Consider the following 16,809-nt stretch of genomic DNA (forward strand, 5'->3'; position numbering starts at 1 on the left):
AAAAAAAAAAAGCCTCTGATGAGGTGGGCGAGATAAGCGAGCGGTGACCGGGCTGGGGACCGGTTCAGGGGCGTAGCCAGCCAATGTTATTACCGGTTCTCCGAACTACTGCAAATTTTTACTACCAGTTCTTGTGAACCGGTATAAACCGGGAACAACCACCACTGTTGGGAGGGCCACATGCAGCCCTCCTGAGCTCCGTTTTTGCTGGCAGAGGGTTGCAGGAGGCCATCCCAGCCAAAAACAGAGATTGGGAGCCCGTTTTCACTGGCAAAGGGCTTGGGCCTCCACAGGTGCCCCCGACACGTGACATCAAGCTGACCATGGCCACCCTGGCCATGCCTACCCTGGCTCGCTGAGGTCAAACACAACCCTGATGCAGCCCTCAATGAAATGAATTGCCCCCGGACATACGAAGGATCCCCGACCTCCGCACCTTCTGTCGTGTAGTGAAGACCCTGTTATTCCAGCAAGCCGCTCTGATGGGATAAATGGTTTTAATTTGGTTTTAATGGGGTTTTAAAATTGGTTTTAAATGAGAGTTTTAAATTCGGCCTATGATTTAATTATTTTAATTTGCTTTTAAATTCTATTTTGTACACTGTTTTATTATGGCTGTTCACCGCCCTGAGTCCTTCGGGAGAAGGGCAGTATATAAATAAAATAAAATAAAATAAAATAAATAAATAAATAAATTTAGTTTGACACCCCTGATATAGAACGTGTCTCTGTGTAATATCTATTATGTTCAAAATACACATACAGAAATCAGAGCAAAAGCGTCATGTTTTCCAAACTCATTATCTCAGGAACTTAAGAGGAAAAAACAAACAGGGAGAGAAATGCTGCATTGCAGATGAAATAAGTGACTCTACCTTTGATATTACACTAGGGCTGTATAACTGTACAGGCTGAAGTCTGCTTAAGGTCACATTTTAATTGCCATTCCACATCAGTCACTTACAGCATTTTCTAAAGCAGTATTTCTAAACCTTGACAATTTTAAGATATATGAACCTCAACTGTCAGAATTCTTCACCAGCATTGGTGGTTGGGGGATTCTGGGAACTGAAATTCATATATACTAAAGCTGCTAAAATTGAAAAACACTTTTCTAGAACTATGTCCAACCAATCTTTTGTTAGTATAACAGTACTGAAGACATCATCAATGGCTTGGTGATGCTAGATGTGATAACAGACTAGTGACGAACTGGCCAAAGATGTATAATTAGAATATTATTTAATCATTTATTTCCTCTTTCAAACAGACAAATGAAACAAATAGCTACTCTAGTAAAATGCCACTGTAGTAGAAAATAAAAAATGAACCAGACCATTATCAGTTACTGACTCACCACCAATGGAGCATTAAATGAAAAAGAAGGAAATAACTACTGACAAAAAAGCTACTAGACATTTCCATTGAAAAGCAAATTGCTTGTGCAGTATGTAATCCAGAGTGGCAAAGTATTGATCAGAACCTGGATTGAAAAATATAAAGTATCTAAATAAGTTAAATAAACCTTTTAAGATTACTTATATATATATATATTTCTACAGAATTAGTCTTGTAGGAAATATCTATTTACATTAAATTCAGAATCGCAATACTGTTTTTAAAAATTGTTTACTTTTCTCTCTCTGGTGTCAAATGCTGCCAGTTTAAATCCTTAGCAGTAGAATTCTATACAAATCTAGTCAGAAATAAACCCAATTGATTTTAACTGGACTTATTGCCACACAAATAATTGTGTCCAGTTTTAATATGTATTCCATGTTCTGGAGTCTGCTTCCATATTTGCTGGAAGCAGAGCTTCAGGTGGATGTGACTTTTAAGATAAAGTTCCAAATTTCAGATAGATGATAGATAGATAGATAAATAGATAGATAGATAGATAGATAGATAGATAGATAGACAGACAGACAGACAGACAGACAGACAGACAGACAGACAGACAGACAGACAGACAGAGATGATAGAGAGATGAGAGACGAGAGATGAGAGACAGGGAGACAGACAGACCAACAGGCAGACCAACAAACTGAAGGAATTTAGGAGAGAAAGTTCTGTTCTTTAAAGATCAAAATTTATAGTGGGGTGATGCTTTTAATTGAATCGACCAAAATGACAGAAATGGGTGTGAACTTTCAGGTTCTCCTGGAAAGTTTATCCAGGAACTGATTTTAGATTCTTTTTCTTTAATTATCTGTGATTCCTCTTAATTTTAATTTAATTTTTCTTTGGCATTTCCTTTTACTAATGCTTCCTCCCTACAATCATGTTGAATATATAGTATGCCTTTCATAGGAAGGCATTCTGACAAAGTGAATTACAGTCTGCAAAACTTTAAATAATAAACGTTCCTCTTTAAACAACTGTAAAACTTCGTTGTTGTTGTTGATTTGATTAAAGCTCCTGAATATGTTCTGCTTGTGGCAGTACACACATAATTGTGAGCATATTCCTAAAAGGACAGACAAGTGTTCACAGAAAGAATAACTTGCAGGTTTACGTATTTTTCCATGTTGTATACAAGCCCCACAAACTCTGTATCATTAGGAAACAATTACATTACAGAGCTATATTCTAGCTTTCTCTAGGATAGAATATTAAGCCATTGGGTTATGTCTTCCCTCTTCCCAAAACCCTGTGTGCATCTCCTTCCAGCCTCCCCAGACTTCCCCCATTCCCTGTTCTCCGCACCTCGAAAGCTGATGTGCACCTGCCTCTCCCCAGTCCCTGGTAGCTGGGAGACCCTCTTGATGCTGACACTCAGAGCCATGGTGCTGCGAGGACTTGACTCTGTGCAGGACTGATGGCCTCTGTGTGAGGACCGCTGCTAGAGCAGGGCTCCACCTGTCTCTTAGGTGAGTCAGGCCTGGGGACTTGCCAAGCAGGTTTGGCAGATCAGACCCCACCCGCAAGTCACACATTGTCCAATAATAGTAGCTCTGGGCCACACTGGCAAGTAATTAAATGTCTGCACCCCCCCAAATCAGGAAGATGGTTTTAAGATAAATCCAGTTTTTAAGAAATGCAATTAATTACCAGCCAAAAAAGCAGGTACAGATTCCAGTGTTAAAATAAAAAAGTAATAATATGGCTCGGTCCTTTTTTCTTTTTTTTTAAAGGCATCTTGTAATATACGTGTTAGTTGTAGTGCCTTTTTACCCAGTTATCATCAAACATTTTTTTTATAACTCAGTTTCATTGGTTGCATTCCTAAACTGGACTGGGACTTAGAACTGGATCATCCTTTCTCATCCTAGCACCCTCCAGCTGTGTTAGGACAGGTCCCAGAACAATCAACTAGCACGCAGCCTGGGAATTGTAGTCCCAAAACATTTAGATGGTATTATAAGGAGAAAGAATGTTCTATCAATCTTATGTTGAGAATAGTTGTGAGCAGTCTGGCTGCCTGGTTGGACAAATCACAAAGATTCCTCTCTCCATCTCTAGTTTCTCAGACAATACCTTGTCATTTTTCTGAGCAGGAGGAGACACTTTCCAAAATAGCAGCTCACATTTCTCATAGTTTTTCCATTTTCTAAGAATTCCTTTTGTCTGAAGGGTCCTTTGTGCTCTCTGAGCTTGATTGTTGTCTTGCAGATATTTCATTGCCCAAATTAGAATAGAATAACAGAGTTGGAAGGGACCTTGGAGGTCTTCTAGTCCAACCCCCTGCTTAGGCAGAAAACCCTATACCATTTCAGACAAATGGTTATCCAATCTCTTCTTAAAAACTTCCAGTGTTGGAGCATTCACAACTTCTGGAGGCAAGTTGCTCCATTGATTAATTTTCTAACTGTCATGAAATTTCTCCTTAATTCTAAGTTGCTTCTCTCCTTGATTAGTTCCCACCAGTGGTGGGTTGCTCCTGGTTCTGTCCGGTTCTTGAGAACCAGTAGTAAAAGTGGTGGGAGGCTCCGCCCACCCACCCAGATGTCATAGTTGAGAATCTGTGCATGCGCAGAAGCGTGCATGTGCATGTGCACGCTCCTGTTGCAAACCAGTAGTAAAGGTAAGTAGAATCCACCCCTGGTTCCCACCCATTGCTTCTTGTCCTACCCTCAGATGCTTTGGAGAATAGCTCTTCTTTGTGGCAGCCTCTGAGATATTGGAACACTGCTATCATGTCACCCCTAGTCCTTCTTTTCATTAATATTAGTATACATCCTTTTGTCTCCACTTGGAGTCTAGAAGCATTCTTACAAAAAATATTAATTTTAAAAAAGCCAAGTTCCCATCAAAACTTATAATGAAACTCACAGACTCCCAAGTTAAGCTGAACAAATCTACAGGATCAAATTCTTGTGAGAATGAGGAAATTTAGTTTGACTCCTTCCAATCTCATGAGATTCTGGCTATTCAGAGGAAAGCACCTGGACAGCTGCCTATCCCTAGGGTTCAAATTTTTAAAAAAGGTATAGAACTGGGTAAAAAAATACATGGCCTTCTCTGTGGGGGCGCCAGCCTTCTGGAATGAGCTGCCCCTTGAGATTCGTCTCATCCCTGACCTGTGTACCTTTCACCGCACCTTGAAGACCCTTCTGTTCCAACAAGCCGGCCTGGCCTAATATGAATTTTAGAATGGGTGTATGTGTGTTTTAATCTATGGGCCAAATTTTTATATATTTAATTTTAAATTGTTTTAATTTTGTAAATTTATATGTGTTTTAATATGGCTGTATACCGCCCTGAGTCCTTCGGGAGAAGGGCGGTATAGAAATCTAATAAACATAAACATAAACATGGAACCAGTGGAATATCACATAGAATACAATGCTTCTTTCAAGTTCCAGGAATACAGGCTGTTTTTAAGTGATGGAATGTATAATAATTTTTTAAAAAAGTTGTACATGACAGTATACATTAAAAGTTGGAGAGCACTATCATGGATGCTATAATCAGTTTTGTTTAAAAAAATTATTGTTTTTTAAAATAAAATCTATAGTACAATCAGTTAAAGATGTGCAGCCTCTACATTGTAATTAATTAATATTATGCACAGGACAGTGTTAACATATTGATATTAAACATTTTTTTCAAAAGGAGTAGGAACCTGATATTAACTAAGAGAGAAATTCTGGAAGCACACAATGGTAGTAAATAGATATCATCCCACATCTCCAAAACATACTTAATTTTTATTGCAGCCAATATTGTTATTTCTATGTGACATGAAATCTAACCATTTTACCCTAATGTTTGCACTTACCCTCTCTCTGGAAGAAAATTAAAAACAAAGTATGTGGGTTTATGATTTACAAGAAAGGCAAAGCCACAGTTTTTTCCCCTGTTACATACATTGAGCAGAGAACAATAAAGACAATTGAGAAGCCTTGGTTATTTCTTAACGTTTTCTTGGTAAGGTTTTTCAAAAGTGGCTTGCCATTGCCTCCTTCTTAGGTTGAAAGAAAGTGGCTGGCTCAAGGTCACCCAGATGTCTTTGTGCCTAAATCAGGACTAGAATTCACCATCTCCTGGTTTCTAGCCTGGTATCTTAAGTATGTATTAGATCAAACTGGTTTTCTTACTCACATTGCTGTATCTCAATTGTGAACATTTTCCATTTTAATACTCTTTATGTTTGAAAAAAGAACTTAAAACATTTGAAGGGGTGAAACATATTTCACCCTGAACTTCTGAACATATTTGGAAAATCATTTGAAGCAACCACTGACTTGGTACATATGGAAGTATTTGAGCAATTGGTTTGCTCAAAAAAATCAAGGTAGTGATTGGAGTTGCACAATTGAAACCCCATTTCTTGTACACACATATATGTGCATAAGGGGTGGGACCTTGACTGCCATCTTAACATTTTGTCTCCTCCCATCTGCAATCCTTGCAAATGTCATTGCAGCCAATAGCCCAATATTATGCCAAAGTCATCACACTTCATTGGAAAATCCAATCAGTTTAACAGCTCCTATGCTTGCCAGAGACAAGTAAAACAACTAATGGAGACTTCATAGTCAGAAATATGCTGTTGAACTACATTCCAGCCACTCCCCAAATCAGCATACAGCCTTATGCCAAAAGAAAAGTCATATCAAAAGCACACAACAGTAATCAACATATGATTGACTCATTTGAATGTAATGTTACAGGCTTCTTCTCACCTTTTGGAACAGCCCTTAGCAAATTGTATTTCATAGGGCACTAACCTTTCAATTTGAGAACCACCAGAGGGCAGTGGAAATGCTTATACAGTACTTAATTGATGCAGAGTAAACCAATTTTCATTTGTGAGACTATTAAGTTACAAGCCAGATCCTTTTTGATAGAATGTGTTGTAGGTGTATCTACTTCAGGGGTGGTATTCAGCAGGTTCTGACCAGTTCTGGAGAACCGGTAGCAGAAATTTTGAGTAGTTCGGAGAACTGGTAAATACCACCTATGACTGACCATCTATTTTCTGCCTCCTGAGTCCCAGTTGATCGGGAGGAAATGGGGATTTTGCAGTAACCTTTCCCTGCCACGCCCACCAAGCCACGCCCACTAAGCCATGCCAAGCCCACCAAGCCACGCCACGCCACGCCCACCAAGTCACACCCACAGAACCAGTAGTAAAAAATTTTGAATCCCACAACTGATCCGCTTGCAATTCTTATTAGTGTAAAAAGTTAGCACCCACCCCTCTCCTAGAAGAATGAAATATTTTAGGAAATATTAAAAAGGCAGAATATTATATTTTCCCTAAAAAAGAAATAAAAAATCTTAAGGGAGACAGAAACTCAGAGTCCCAGCTCCCTGCCCCCAGCAAGTATTTTGTGCCTATTAAGAAAGACTGGGCCAGCCTATCTGCATGGTGTAGGGATTAAGACATGACCCGTCAGAACATAATAGGATTAACCCACTAAGACACAGAGCTCACTACATTGCACAGTCTCCTAATGACATTGCAACACCCTCAGAAGCTTCAACCAAGCTTCTCAGGCAACCTATGGAGCCAGCTACATGGCCCCATGGGAGTCTTGACAACAGCCAATAGAATACATGTTCTTGCACAGGAATAGGAAGCTCAAGTGCAAAGCCCAAAAGAAGGTATAAAAACCCCTCACTCTCAACTCCATGTGGTCAGCTTCCCAGAATCCATGTGATTCTGCTTCATCAATAAACCTTCTTTCCAGTCAGCCTCCATGTTTCCAGTGTCTTTCTCCCGGCTTGGAACTGAACCTGATGGATATATCTTCTCAACAATAGATAGACACTATTTCTATTTCAGCTAACAAGTTTTTCTGTGCTGCCTTATTGTTGTAAGGGTAACGATGTTCCTGGGAGGAATGAGCAAAGAATGCCTGGAGTGCATGCCAAGAATATATTATCCCAGCAAGATTATCCAAGGCATTAAGGCTACTCAACTGCCCAGCTAAAGCAAGCAGACACTTATAATGTGCAGCAGTAATATAGGAAATTCTTGGGAGTGGAAGATCTCTTGAGTGATACAAGTAAAGGCATCATTTCATACTGTGCAGAAAAAGGCAATAGTAAATCACTACAGTATTTACAAGAAAACCACATGGACATAAGACTGTATGCCTTCCTTTATTTATTTAATTTATATGCTAAATAAATATTGAGGGATGGATTGGAGAAAAGTGTACATTAATAACCTGCATTATGTTTATAATGCTATTCTGATAGCCAAAATGCAAATGATCTGCAAGCTCTAGCAGTCGAAGTTAAGAAGTAGAGTCAAGAAATGGGACTAAAATTACATATAAAGGAGGCCAAACTCATGAAAACAGATACAGCGACTAAACTTCAGAATGAAGATACTGTACAGTTCTTTCGAAAATGGCATGCTCGGGGAGGGGGTGGGCATTATTTTTCCTGTCACAAACAACTGATTTTGCTACCAAAACTAGTTCTTTAATGGCATGCTCCCAGATTTGAACAGGAACAAGTAGGAATGATCTAAGATGATTCTTGGATGACTGTGTATCTACCTGGAAAGGGGAATCTCAATTGTTGCAATTGGTAGAAGCTGCGGAACGGTTGGGTCTCCATCTTTTCCTTTCAGCTTTGCTTTTTTTTTTAAAGCACACCTCGGTTTTAACTGTACGTTTTTGAAGTTCTTTTTCACTTTCATTTTCAACTGTTAATTGACTGGTTGAATGCTGATTTATTCTAAGCCCTTGCTGAACCTAAATGTGTATTTTTGCATCTTTTTACTGCTTTAGTTTGGAGTTGTGAATCACCTTTGCTTTCACTGTATGGAAGTCGATGGCAAGAGGACTCTCATCTGGGTAGTGAAAGTGATCTAATTTGATTTACATTTATATCAGATTTTTACTATAAGGATTTTGTATTCTATTTTTTAAAAGCTTTGATCTTATTTCTTTTAACCTCTGATGGGAACTTCCCTTTTTTCTATTCACTTTTTACTGAGGGAAATATCTCAGTTTTTTCTGAAGTCATTCTGTTATGGTACATCTATTTCTCTTATCCTTGAGGAACTATTTACTTTTTGTTGTGAAAGCTCTTAAGAACTTTCTTAAGAAGACTGATGGAGATTGGGGAATGGACTTGTATCCAATCCGGAAACAATTGTCAAGAGATACTGAGTTTCAATTTACAGGAAGATTCTTTGAACAACAAATGCTGCAGCGTGTCAGCCCTGGAGGCCATCTTTTTCTTTGGATCTTCAGGGCTGTCACACTTAGTGCTGTGGGAAACTGGGAGGGGGGATTGCATGGAGTTGCAGGGATATCTAACCATAACAACATTCTTTTCTCTGAGAGTCAAGGACATCCAGCCTGTACCTGGAGTGGCATGTCTGGGAGGCATCTCTAGTTGGGATGTGTATTGATTGGTCCATGTAATGGACATGTGGGTGCAGGGAAAGGGATTTAGACTTTCTTTTGGATGGGGAAAACCTGGAAGCTTTCAGATTCCGATTTTCCCAGATGTGCCAATATGACATCTCTAATAAAATGGAACTTCTAGCCTCTGAGTCTTCTTTCATTGGGAGTGCTACTTGGAACTCTGACACAGTGATATTTACATGAGATTTATGACTTTGGGGGATGAGATGCAATTGTTGGGAAAGATCCCAGTAAAAATTTTAAGAAAATGTTTTATCATCAAGAATCGATTGGGGATATTTGATCCTGAACAGATCAGAGGTAATAGAGTTTATGGCAAATAGAAGCCATAGTGGGTTTTCTAGAAAATAAATACAATATAACAGCGAGAAGTTTAACTTTGCAGTTGGTTTTACCTGTTAACTATTTTTTCTTATATAGTAGATATAAGGTCAAATTGGTTGGCTAAACAGTTGTACAAGTTCATAAACTCTGAGCCTGTTGTGCAATGGAGGGGAACACTATTCTTAAAATGTATTTATCAGTATTCAACTAGGGGGAAAATCTATGTGTTTTAATGCACTTTTTAATGTCTTGTTTAACTTTACTTTTTTGTATTTTTCTCTTTTTTGGAATTTGTATTTTAACTTTGTGAATAAAACAAAAAAATCAAAAAAGAAATAAAAATATTGAAGTGTTAGATAGCTTCTGCCTTTTAGGATCAATGGTAAAAGATTCAGGAGCCAAAAAATAAACTGTAGGTAGATTATCAATTAATGCCTTAGAAAAGATATTCAGATGCTAAGATGTGTCTAGACCTACAAATTATGCAGGCAATGTTTTTTTTTTTCTGTGTACTCTACGGAAGTGAAAGTTGAAAAAACGAGGCAGAAATACTGACTTTTGAACTTTGGGATTAGAGAAGACGCCTGAGAATATCATTGGTAGCCAAGAAAACAACTAAATGGGTACTGCTCACTTCAATAACCACCTCAAATAATCATATCTTGGACATATTAAGCAAAGATGTGTGAGCACACACAACCCCACTACTTAATACCCTTAGGTACAGAGGATTCTATCATTACCTTTGTGGAAATGAAATGAACTGTCAGTTTGTGTGTGTGTAAACTGAAGGTAGGCATCAAAATATCCTGAAAAAAAAAAGCACTGAAATAGTTGTCTTGAAAATGGCTCACAACTTCAAATTTCTCATTGTCAGATCAGATTCTTTAGCCTGGCATATGTTAGGACTCCAGCTTCCAAAATTTGTCATCAGTATGGCCTTTGATTATGCTAACAAAATATTCAAAGAGCATTCAAGATTCATTTATACTAATGCGCAAATATACATGTATACTAATGCTCATATTATTGATTATGTCTATATTAGGATTCTCCCCAAGTTCCCCATGTAATTCATTGAAAACTGTTTTCATCCACAACCGAGACGTTTGATTCAAATAAGAGGCTTATGTTTTATAAGGAGATTTAATACAGAATGGAATTCTTACATTAGAAACATTATTTCCATTAAACATTTAATCAAACAGTGCAATAGAAGATTGTCCAAACAAGCAATTTTCAAAAAGGCTGGACATATCTTTTAAAAATTTGGCTTAAAGATTTTAAAAGTTTGGTGTAGTGGTTAAAGTGCTGGCCTAAAAACCAAGTGATGTAAATTCTAGCTCCACCTTAGGCATGAAATTCTGCTGCATGACCTTGTGCCATGCACTCTCTCTTAGCCCAACTCACTTTACAGGGTTGCTGTTATGAGGAAAATGAGTATTCTATATGTTCTCAGCTTTGACATATTTATAAAAGTAATAAAGGCAGAATCAAAAAATCTAGAGAGTACAAATTCCTTCTAATATTCCTCCAAATACAAAAACACTATATTCTACTTCTGAGAAATATTTTTTTTAATACAAATAAGTATTAAAGTTGTTGAGTGCTTCTCAGCTACAGTCTAAATTTGTATTATTTATTTTACCATTTTAGAAATCAATTGTTACCATCCTGGTATGAGTATAGGTAGGCCCTGAAAATTAAATCTAAACTCCTACTGAATTAGAAATCCTAAAACATTCAAAAGCAAAAAGGATGCAATCTCTTCCGAGTGGTTCCATTGTGGAAAACTAAAACTTAAATCTATTATGTGTGTCCTACATTCTGTCATGATAGAGAATAAATCTAAATCTGTCTAAAAAATGCAGCAACAGCAACTTTTCTCAAGGGTTTGAAAACGGAGACAATATGATTACTACAGAGTTAATTTCAACTGAGATGGAATGGAATATGATGAATATAATGTGATTATAGGGGTAGTCTTCACGACCATATTTGGGCCCAAAATTTCCTCTGCTAAGCAAGGTGGTTATTAAGTGAGTTGTACCTAATGTTATGACCTTTTCTGCCACAATTGTTGAGCAAATCATTGTGGTTGTTAAGTGAATCCTGAAGTTGTTAAACAAATCCAGCTTCCTCCATTTACTCTGCTTCTTCAAAGCCATATGGGAAAGTGATCATGTGACTCTAGGACATTGCAACCATTGTAAATGCATCACAATTGCCAAACACCCAAATTTTGATCATGTGACCACGGGGATGCTGCAATGGTTCTACGTTTAAAGGTCAGTCATAAGTCACTTTTTCACTGCTATTGTAACTTTGAACGGTGGCTAAATGAATGGTTGTAATCGTTTACTTTACTGTAGTCAAAGTATCTTTGCTTGACGTATCCATTAACAAAGCAGCTCTATTTGGATCAAACTGCAAATTCAGCATTAGGTAAGCTATTTCAAGCACAGATTTAATTTCCTTATATTTGGATTTGTAAATAATATTTGATATTACTGATCATTAAATTTATTCAAACCCATTTTCCTTTAGATCAATAAGATTTGAACTTTCTTATAAAAAGCTTTCATACTCCAAAATTATAGAAAATATGAAATGATTTTTCCAAAACTATAACTGAAAGTATTTAGTCTAAACTAAACTGAAAGTATTCAAGGATCCTGCAACTTATGGAGCAGCGACATAGCAATTCTTGAAAATTATACTCATTTTTTTCTCATTCTTTCTTGCCACTTCTCCACTGAGTATCAGTCAAATACATAAATGAAATATACTTTAAAGATAATTTGAAATATAAGAACCAAAATGCCTTTAAGAAACAAATCTGAATGTAAACAGCATTATTATAACATTAAATATTGATTTGTATTCAGCTTTGGTAATGTATAGTAAAATTCCTTTATCAAGAAAATAGTTTTAATATTTGGCATTTCATAAAGACCCACAACAATTAAGGAGGCAATGCTATAACAGTGCAAGAAGATTTGTCTTTCTACAGACAACAAATTGTCCATGAATATATAATAAATGATGTATATAGAGATATATATACAATATATCATTTATTATTATATATTATAATATATAATATATATTGTGTATTATATACACACATAAATTTCTATACCACTGAAAAAGGTCACAGCAGCTAGAGGTTCATGCATAGGTCAACTTTTTTTTTTTAGTGAATTCCCTATATATATAACATATCTGAACTTCTATCATAATATCAGATTATGTTGCATAAAGTATAAGTTTGTGCTAAAAATAATATAGTATTGAGGTTACAACAATTACGTCTCAAAGACCATCAACCATTTAGTGACCTAGTATCATCACTTTTCCAAAACCACTAAGACCTATTCAGGTTATATAATTTTAACAGAAAAACTATACTGTAAAGCTTTAATCTTGTTCTAACCCAAGTTTCTTCAATTTGATTCCATGCTATATAAAGTGTGTGCAGATATGCAGAATACAGACAGATAAGTCAATCCTATGATTTGAGATAGCCACTAGATTCTTAATAATATTCATCAGAGTTCCTATATATTTCCTATATGTGTAGAGTTCCTATACATTTTCTGCATATAATATGAGCAATATGTGCAGAACCACATATATGTTTTTGAGATGCCAGAAGATAAATGGTTTCATTAAAAAACCTTTTGTCGGCAGCATTATTTTCTTTACTGTACATTTAAGCAATAAAAATATTCTTTGCTTTATGGTTGCTTTTCTGAAGGCAATTTTATAGGAGTCAGGCCAGCTTTCTTGAAGTAGGAGACTAGTTGTTTAGGGATTTCAGCCAATACTGCCTGGGAAAGTGCCTCCCGAGGAGCCTATGAAAAAGAAAATGTATTATATAACATCATGAATGCCACAGAGATATAAGACATATTATTTTCCATGTAACGTTTCACAATATAAGAAGAAACCTAACAGAAGTTAAGTTGAAACCAAGAGCTTTGGTGGCGCAGCAGACTAAAGTGCTGTTAAGTAGCACCGGCTGCCTGCAATTACTGCAAGTTCAAATCTCACCAGGCTCAAGGTTGATTCAGCCTTCCATCCTTTCGAGGTAGGTAAAATGAGGAGCCGGATTGTGGGGGCAATAAGCTGACTTTGTATAAAAAAGAACACCGCTTAGGGGCCCCCGAAAGTCCTACTAAGCAGATATACAAAAGTATGAAGGCTATTGCTTAACACATTGTAAACCGTCTTGAGTCTCCAGAGAAGGGCGGCATATAAATCGAACCAATAAACAAACAAACAAACAAACAAACAGAGAAAATAGATAAAAACAGGAAATACCATACAAGAATAAGCAATGAAATGGCCAGTTTTCGTACTGCTACCCGGAATTAATAAAACTGAGTCATTTCAGTTAAAAATAAGATAAATTATGCATTTCCAAAACTCTACTTTGCCTCTAGTATCTTTTACATTTTACCATACCAGCATACAAAGCAGTGTTTTTTAAATTTCTTAAAATAATTGGTTAAGAAAGCAGAAAAATAATATATCTTGCCTCCCATACATTTTGTCACACCCTTGTGAATGTGGATCATATTAGTTGTTTTTTAATCCAAATACTGCAAGCAGATTTTAAGCAGAATTCAAAATTGAATCTGAATAACACTGGAATAGATGCAACATTTTACCTAACTAGACACTAATCATATTAAAACAGAATAATAAATACAGACAGGAAGCTCACATTTCTGATCCAAAGGAAGAGGCCTTCTTATGCTGTTAAATATGGCTAAGAAATGGGCAGAATTAAATCTGTTACAAGTTTCTGCCTTTGAGGGGAAAAACCCAGTATCTTTAAAGAAAAAGTTCAATAACCTTCTAGAACTCTGAATGATTACATCAGATCAGTGCTCCAGGTACTGCTATCATCAAGAGTATGTTCAAATTAACCTATTAAGACATACCAAGTTAAGCTTACATTTCTTGATATAAAATGTCTCACAGAGTTATTTATCTTGATTCACAATCAACACTGCTGTTTGCAACTAGAGTAGAGAAACCTGTGACTTTCCAGATAATGGGGACTTCCAATTTTAATTTACTGCAGAGTTTAATAATTTACTTAATGGATCAATTTAATCTCTAGGGGGAAAAGATTCTTAAGCCCTGGTCCATATTTTTTAGTTACTGGTAGTTTAACATCTTGAAAGCAAAATGGTTGAAGCAGCATAAAAGCACATACAATAAAGAAAATAAATAAATATGGAAACTTACATTTTGGAACTGTCTAAAAGGCACAAACTGGACAATATCTCGTGCAACTGGCTCCCCTGCCAATGACTTCAAGACACCATCATCCCCATCCAAAAATTCCATGGCTTTGAACTCAGCACTGCCAACACCAATGATAATGATAGACATGGGCAGCTTGGAAGCATTTACAATGGCTTGCCTAGTTTGGTCCAGATCAGTTATTTCCCCATCTGTGATTATCAGTAAAACATAGTATTGCTGCAAAAAATTAGACCAACCAATAAAAATTAAGTCAATAAAGCTTATATACTAAAATGGACTGGAAAGAACAGTGTAATTATTTTTAATTATCAATTCTGATCTCAATAATTATGTTCAGATTTTGCTTTGTTTAATTTATTTTAGAGGACGCTCAAAGAACTGCCTATATTTTTATATCAGTTATACATTGGTGTAACATTAAGATACGTTCTTTTCAGTAATAGCTTCTACTTTATAGATTTTTTTCTAAACAGATGTGTCTAACTTCATCTTTGGAAAGGGAGTCTTTGGAAAGAGGTCTCAAACTCATGGCCCAAAGAACAGATACAGTCATATTTTCTGCAACCCATCTATGGTTCATCCACTCATCCTATCTTGCCTTGAACAATCTGCATTCGTGCATTCACTCAATTGCCTCCAGTGCCTTCCAAGAAAGCCTGAAGGCTTTTTGTGGAAATTGGGAACCAATGGACATGGATCCTGAATGCCACCCTGTTTTCTTCTCTTTGGATCTGTCTTCCTCAGGCCTGAAGGACAAGACTGGTGAAAAGGCAACTGGAGGTTAAGCCTGGCACTGGCACTCAATTAGTGCCAGTGCCTTATTATCATAAGGATTCATATATATGGATATTCATAAGGATTCATATATATAGAGAGAGCCTTGATAGTACAGTGGTCTACGCACCCTGTTATTAACACAGCTGCCTGCAATTTACTGCTGGTTCGAATCTCTCCAAGGCTCAAGGTTGACTCAGCCTTCCATCCTTTCTAAGGTAGGTGAAATGAGGACCCAGTTTGTGGGGGCAATAAGCTGACTTTGTATAAATATACAAAAGGATGAAGGCTATTGCTTAACGCATTGTAAGCTGCCCTGAGTCTCCGGAGAAGGGCGGCATATAAATCAAATTTAAAAAAAAAAAAAAATCTTGCAGAAGAAGTGCATAAATGGTTAGGAGAAAATAAGAGACAGTCTTGAGAAAGGAGAAGGCATGAGAAACAGACTCAATATTCCCCTCCACTACAGAGTCTGGTTGAATCAAGAGAGAAACTCTAGCAGGCTTTCAAAATTCTTATTATATCCTACAATAATAAAGTAGCATTTATATAATCCCTATACTCTGTTTTCTGCCTTGGCCTACTCTGAAGCGCAGATAACCGCTAGGCTAGAGCAGATCCGGTCATTACAGGGAGAAGTGGTGCATACTGCTTGTTTGTGATGGTGAGTTGTGGCTATCACCCAATTGCTAAAAAAAACCCCAGAAGCAACGGTGGCAATTTCCCACCTATCACAGGAAGAATCAAGATGAAGTCACATGAGGCTACCAGAGCTACAGCATCACCTCAGTGCTAGGTTGGTAGCAGCATGTTTTCCACATATGATAGACATGAGTACTCTGGGCTGCAGATCTCTCATTGATTTCTCCCCCACAAACTAATTGGCAAAATAAAGCAGCAAACAGTACCATTCTTTGGTTCTCCCCAGTTCACACATTTCAAACTTGGGCTTTGAGATAAGAAAGTCATGAAAAAAGTAAAAGAAAAAAGAGCAGTCAAAAGAAAAGATTTGTAGCACTCTTCCATGCAGAATTTCCCCAATCTGCCCCCGTGGAAAAGGTGACCAGAGGGTTTGTCCTGGTGAAAGAAATCTCAATGCAGTTAGAAAGCTTTCTATGGAAGAGGCAGATAAGCACGCAGCTGTTCCTACAAGAGAATAGTTGAGAAGAGCCTTTTTAGGAAGTTAGCTGTAATAACTGGCTGAGATTTCTGCCAAGGATACGAGGGTTGCTAGATGGCAGAAAATATCTTAAACTTGTTCCACTTTTACTAAAATAGCAAAAGGCTTATATGTTTAATCAGAGGTTGTGGAGGAAGGAAGAACAGATGTGTCTCCTTTGGAAACTGAAGCTTCTCTTTGAATGACCTGTCTTTCCTGAACAGTCTGAAGGCTTTTAATGGTGTGGAATTACAATGGTCAGCATCCCCAACTTTGGCTGAGGCTACTGAAAGTTGCATTTTGTTAACATCTGGATGGCCATACAGTAGATTAGGGATTAAAACATAATTATTACATGTAAATAACTTTCGTATCAAAGAATAACATGTGTTTGGTGTGGTGGCCCTCGAACCACGTAATCCTTATGAAGCA

General features: G+C 37.1%; 2 protein-coding genes across 6 annotated transcripts in view; both read right to left on the reverse strand.

The window, feature by feature from the left end:
* LOC139314338 (fer-1-like protein 4) overlaps nucleotides 1-2,785 on the reverse strand; it is a 64,191-nt gene extending 61,406 nt beyond the window's left edge. Inside the window, exon 1 of the mRNA XM_070939930.1 lies at nucleotides 2,707-2,785. Within this exon, the coding sequence (XP_070796031.1) occupies nucleotides 2,707-2,785 (79 nt within the window). The remainder of the gene's footprint in view (nucleotides 1-2,706) is intronic.
* Nucleotides 2,786-10,269: 7,484 nt separating this feature from the next.
* LOC139315387 (RNA-binding protein 12-like) overlaps nucleotides 10,270-16,809 on the reverse strand; it is a 56,259-nt gene continuing 49,719 nt past the window's right edge. For all 5 annotated transcript variants that reach the window (XM_070941622.1, XM_070941621.1, XM_070941620.1 and 2 more), the window contains 2 exons: nucleotides 14,424-14,660; nucleotides 10,270-13,018 (listed from right to left, as the gene is read on the reverse strand). In XM_070941622.1, coding sequence (XP_070797723.1) covers nucleotides 12,902-13,018; nucleotides 14,424-14,660 — 354 coding nt within the window. In that variant the 3' untranslated portion in view covers nucleotides 10,270-12,901. The remainder of the gene's footprint in view (nucleotides 13,019-14,423; nucleotides 14,661-16,809) is intronic.

This window comes from Pituophis catenifer, unplaced genomic scaffold, assembly GCF_029215685.1.
Source record: "Pituophis catenifer annectens isolate HBS135680 unplaced genomic scaffold, rPitCat1.0.hap2 SCAF_3, whole genome shotgun sequence".
Lineage (NCBI taxonomy): Eukaryota > Metazoa > Chordata > Lepidosauria > Squamata > Colubridae > Pituophis > Pituophis catenifer.